The 5,211-nt window shown below is 48.0% G+C and overlaps 1 protein-coding gene across 1 annotated transcript in view; it reads right to left on the reverse strand.

The window, feature by feature from the left end:
* Positions 1-318: 318 nt before the first annotated feature.
* The window catches only part of Tmed3 (transmembrane p24 trafficking protein 3), a 9,001-nt gene continuing 4,108 nt past the window's right edge, over positions 319-5,211 (reverse strand). The window contains exon 3 of the mRNA XM_008823384.2: positions 319-1,126. Within this exon, the coding sequence (XP_008821606.1) occupies positions 890-1,126 (237 nt within the window). The 3' untranslated portion in view covers positions 319-889. The remainder of the gene's footprint in view (positions 1,127-5,211) is intronic.

A 5,211-nucleotide genomic window follows, 5' to 3' on the forward strand; every position in this document is an offset into this window, starting at 1 on the left:
TTGAGAGATGACATATGATCAGCAGGAAATGAGTAGCTGGTCATACAGAAAGGGTACAGGTGCTGTCACAGAGGAAACCATTTATACAGAGACCTCTGCACAGCCTGGTGGATGATAGGAATGGGAAGGAGTCTTCCTATTTCCATTTCCCTGGAAGAAACAGGATTCACTGGCCCCTCACCACATCTCTGCCCAGCACTTTAGTCTATACATAGTACCAAGCCACCACTTGATCTATCAAACGGTATATCAAACAGATCCATGATCCCTATTAAGCTACGAGTTCCTTTAAGGCAAAGAAATAAAAGCATGCACCTCCACGGTGCTCGAACTTATTTTATTTACAATTCCGCCTCCAGGAGACACAGATCATCACAGGTACCCACTCTCCATCTGGGACCTTTCTGCATGGCTGACCTGCTGCTTCCTTGGTTAGGCTTGGTTTCCTCACATACAGATAGGCCCAAGAGAGGGAAGGCCAGAACTTTCTCCTCCACATGGAAGAGGACACAAAAGCCAAATGACCCACACATCATGGAGTAGTGGCAGAGCCCTAAATTGCCCTGGAGGCTCAGGCACTTGGAGTTCTCTCACAGGTTAGACACTGGATCACTGTCCGCCTGCCCCAATGGCCAATCCCTAACCTGACTGTAAACACTTTTGGCCAATGCTGTACACATAATGCAAGCCAATGTTTCAGATTACTGGGCTCTGAGCTTCGGTTGCTGGGGTGCAAGGATGAGGTGTGTGCACAGTGAGGTGTGGCCATGACAACACACTGCCCTGTGCTCTCCTCTCCCTGCAGCTCCACCTCCATCCACCCTGTTACACCCCCAACCCTCTGGGAACCCAGGACCCTGGGGGGGGGGGCGGTTGTGTAACAGCATGGCTAGGAGTGGACTGCTCTGTTGATGGGTCGTTTCTCTGTGAAGAAGCTTTTCAGCAACAGCACCTGGCTGAAGCTGACCACAAACAGGGCAATAGTCTCGCCAACAGACCAGTAAGACACTCGACTATTCAGGTCTTCGGCTCTGGCTCGGTCCTGGGCCTCTCGGAGTCGGTAATGTGTCTGGGAGTCGATCACTGTCTTCAGAGCCTCATGAATGGTCACACAGGCAGACTCCATCTAGGTAGGAGAAAAAAGCAATCAACTACTAACCCTAAGACAGGCAGCATGGAATCCAGCAAGTAGCCAAAGATGGCAGCATTCTAGGGAGTATCTACCGATATCTGCTAGGGGTCTGGGCTAAATGTGTTATGTTGTTCTATTTAATTCTACAGATCAGCCTGACTGAGGCTCAGAGTGGGTAACTAGTCCAATCACATTTACTAGGTAGGAGAACCAGCATGTGACTCAACTATCTGAACACTGAACCTGTCTGTGCAAACCCTGTCCTGTTTCTCTTGTTTAATCTTCAAAATGCCCTGACAGTCACAAACACCACCTTCAGTATCAAGGACAGCCACTGGTAGCTTACTCATTCTACTGATGAGGAAATTAAGGCTCAAAGAAGCTACATGAATCACACAAGGCACACAGGCTCAGCAGCAGCAGCATGAACTGAACAACAATTAGGTGGACTCCAAATCTACTGCTTATTCTACTATATCATTGATACCTGAAGTTTTAAACATAGACACAAACACATGGAACACACAGACATGCATACACCCATGCACATATGCTCATATGTAACATACCACTTCACAACTTCTTGTACCTGCAAAAATATTCCGTGGTAGGCAGAGCTCCAAAAACGTCCCCACCACTATCACCAAGAGTCTCTGCTCTCCTTTCAGGAACCTAAGGAGGTGGAGTCACCACTCCTATGGCTACACCGTTACCAAAGGTAACTGAGAAAGTACCACCCAAAAGTGGAGCTGCCTTTACCTGCCACATTGGGTATCCTTCACACTGGGCCATTCCAGGAGATAAACTAGTCAACGTTGGAAAGGCAGCTCCCCTTACCCTGCATTTACAGGACAGCACCTGCCAGTGGTCTGCCATCTGATCCACATCCCATGCTAAGGATTTCAGCACACAGTGGCTAGCCCTCTCGTGCTGACCCACGGGTACTGTTTAGAACTGGCAGAGGGACTGGGCAGCAGATCAAGCAACAGAAGCCGGTCAAAAACAAACCTGTTTGTTCACTAGCTTGTCTCCCAAGTGAGTATTTATCTTGCTTTCTCAATGACTTACTAGCATCCTAGTACCTTGGACTTATACAATCTTCCTTTGTGACTGAGGCATCATGAGCACTTGGCCTCTTCCCTTCCAACATCAACAGACATTGGACACTGGAAAAGGGGACAGATGCTCCTATGAAGGGTTCTGACACCAAGAAAATGATCTATGATGTGCTTGCCAAATCATTGTGTAAACACTTATTTTTATGCCCACAGATGAGTATGGCTGTCAGCTTCAGCCAGAGAAGCATCTTCTTATGGTGGGCAGCAGCTACCGTGGAGACACAAGACTGGTCTGAGTGCTGAGAATGAGCGACTGCTGACTGCTCGGCTCTAAATGAGATACCTATATCACCCCTTCCAAAGATCAGGTACACTACAGAGGAGGGAGTGGAAAGAATGTAACAGCCAGAGGATGGGGTAGGATGTTGTGGAAAGCTGTCTTTGGGCAGAACATGGCTGTTGCACTACTGAACTTTCAGCAGCTGTGATTACCTGCATAAGACTGTCAAGACTGGGCCCCTCAACATTCTGTCATGGAGTGGCGAGGCCTGGCTCCTCCCTGAAGCCTGGCTCCTCCCCGAGGATCTATAGGTACATAAGAGTTGCTAGGGAAAGGAGAGACATTTTCTGCAATGGTGCGAGCACTAGTAAGTTGTCCATGCTCCTATAAATAGCACCTCATCTGTGCTTCTGTAATTAACCCTGATTTAACTTGTTGGCAAGCACAAACACAAACGCACACATACACACACACACACACACGAAACAAAAATAATAAATAAGAGCAGTAATGGAAGAGACGGGGCGGAGAGATGGCTCAGCAGTTAAGAGCACTTGATGTTCTTGCAGAGGACCAAGGTTTGGTTCCCAGCACTCATATGGTGGCTCACATCTGTCTGTAACTCCATTCCAGGGGATGTGACACCTTCTTTTCTGATCTCCAAGGGCACCAGGCACACATGTAGTGCACATACATACATAGAGGTAAAGTACTCATACACATAAAATAAATCTCTAAAAGAATACTAATGAATGCCAGGCGTGGTTGTGCACACATTTAATCCCAGCACTCAGCAGGCAGAGGCAGGCAGATCTCTATGAGTTCAAGGCCAGACTGGTCTACATAGTGAGTTCCAGGCCAGCTGGAGCTACAGGGAGACCCTGTCTCAAAAAAAGACCAAAGAAAACCAAAAAGAATACTAACAGGATAAACCATGATGCAGTCTCATAATATACAGCTGAAAAGGGTTGAAGAGTGTCTCTATGACAGAGACAGGACCATAAAAGCACGCTATATCCCATCCACTGTGGTCTTCACTAGTACTGGGCTTTCTACTAGAAACCTCTTCAGCTCGTTACCACAGAATTTCAGTTAGGCAATCCCTCCAGCTTGCATCAGGGGATATGAGCCAGCAGGCTCTGGCTGGCTAAATGGGGAACAATGCCACGTGGCACAAAAACAGGCTGGTGAAAAGAAGACTTCACAAGTCCCACCTGCCCTCCCTCATCTGCGAGGCTCTTCCTCCTCATGTCACAGATAAAACTCTTAAGCAGCTGCCACATTTTCACTCTTCAGCCAAAGTTTGTCCAGTGATACCTTCTTGACCTTCTACCCTCTGACCCCAGCTCTGACCAGTGCCCTGAGGCTAACTGACTAGCAGGGATGCATCCTCACAGGGTTCCTGGCATGGAGACAGCCTCCTCTATTCTGGTGCTTCCACTGCTGCTGGCCCAGTCTCTAGATTGCACAAACATCTGTCAGAAGTGAGCAAGTCTTCAAAAGCAGACTGACAGATACTGGGCTAAGGCAGAAGGGTCTGAGCTACAGAAGTGGAAGTAAACACCCATTTCACAGCTAGGCAAGAGCCAAGGCAAGGTTCTAAGAGGCTGGAGAAGGGAAGCCCAAACCATCCCTGCCCATACAGAATTAAACTCCAATGCCCATGCTCCAGGAAAGACCTCTCTGTTCACCTAAATGACTCCACCATTTTCCTTCACTGGTCCTTAAACTCAGGCATAGGAAATTTCCTTCTGTTTTATCAGTGACCAACAGAACAAGCCACACCCTCAGCAGGATCTTCCAAAGGCAGACACAATGCCCAGCTAAAACACACCTGGGGCCATCCAATGGAAACTTCTGGGCATGGTCCCCAGTCACCTGCGACTACTGGATATCATATGTAGCTATAGAGCAAATGAGGAATTGAATTTGTAATTCAATTTTTATTTAAACATCCAAATGTAGATAGGGGCTACTGTACTGGGTGGTACATTTCTATCCTCTAATGGTTCAGAGAAGGTAGAAAACTGATCAACTCCCACAAGCCCAAGAGAAATGATCATCACAGAGAGCAAACAGAAGAAGACTGTTGGCCTCTTGGAAATTTGAGAAGCTGGCTAGCGTCCTGGAACACAAGCAGCCATATATTGTTCCTGTCTCACAGGTTCTTCCATCCATGGCAATCAGTCACAAGACAAATATCTGGTGAGCTCCTTTTGGTGCCATGCCTCCCACACTGGGACACTGAGAATACAAAAGTAAATACCAGTGTCCTGGCCCTCAGGAAGCCCAGCTTACATGCGGGAAGGAGGAGGAATGTAACAGGAGAGAGAACTCAGGAAGGAGGCTGGGGTCAATCAATTCATCTTGAGAAACACCTGGGACAGAGGAATCTACCCAGCCTCCAAAAATGCCATAGCTTCCTCAAAGAGTGGGAGCTGTTGCCCAGAGACTGTACTTGCCAGCCCTCTTTTCATCCTGATTTGCTACAAAAGGGCTCACCAAAGGGACACGCGCAGAGGTGATGAGTGTGACTACAGTCCACGGCTTTCAAAAACCAGGCATGTCCAGCTCATCTCTCCTCCTTTTTGTGGTTAGAGGTAGAGGACTCTGAAGTCCAAGGGAAGGCAGAAGGATGATGAGAACGAGCCTTGGGGCTCCACACAGTGCAGCAGCAGAGCATGTGCTTAGCATACACAAGATCCTGGGCTCAAACCTCAGCAAAATAGAGGGAGGGAGGG

Source organism: Nannospalax galili, unplaced genomic scaffold (genome assembly GCF_000622305.1).
Source record: "Nannospalax galili isolate Female #2095 unplaced genomic scaffold, S.galili_v1.0 scaffold28, whole genome shotgun sequence".
Classification (NCBI taxonomy): Eukaryota; Metazoa; Chordata; class Mammalia; order Rodentia; family Spalacidae; genus Nannospalax; species Nannospalax galili.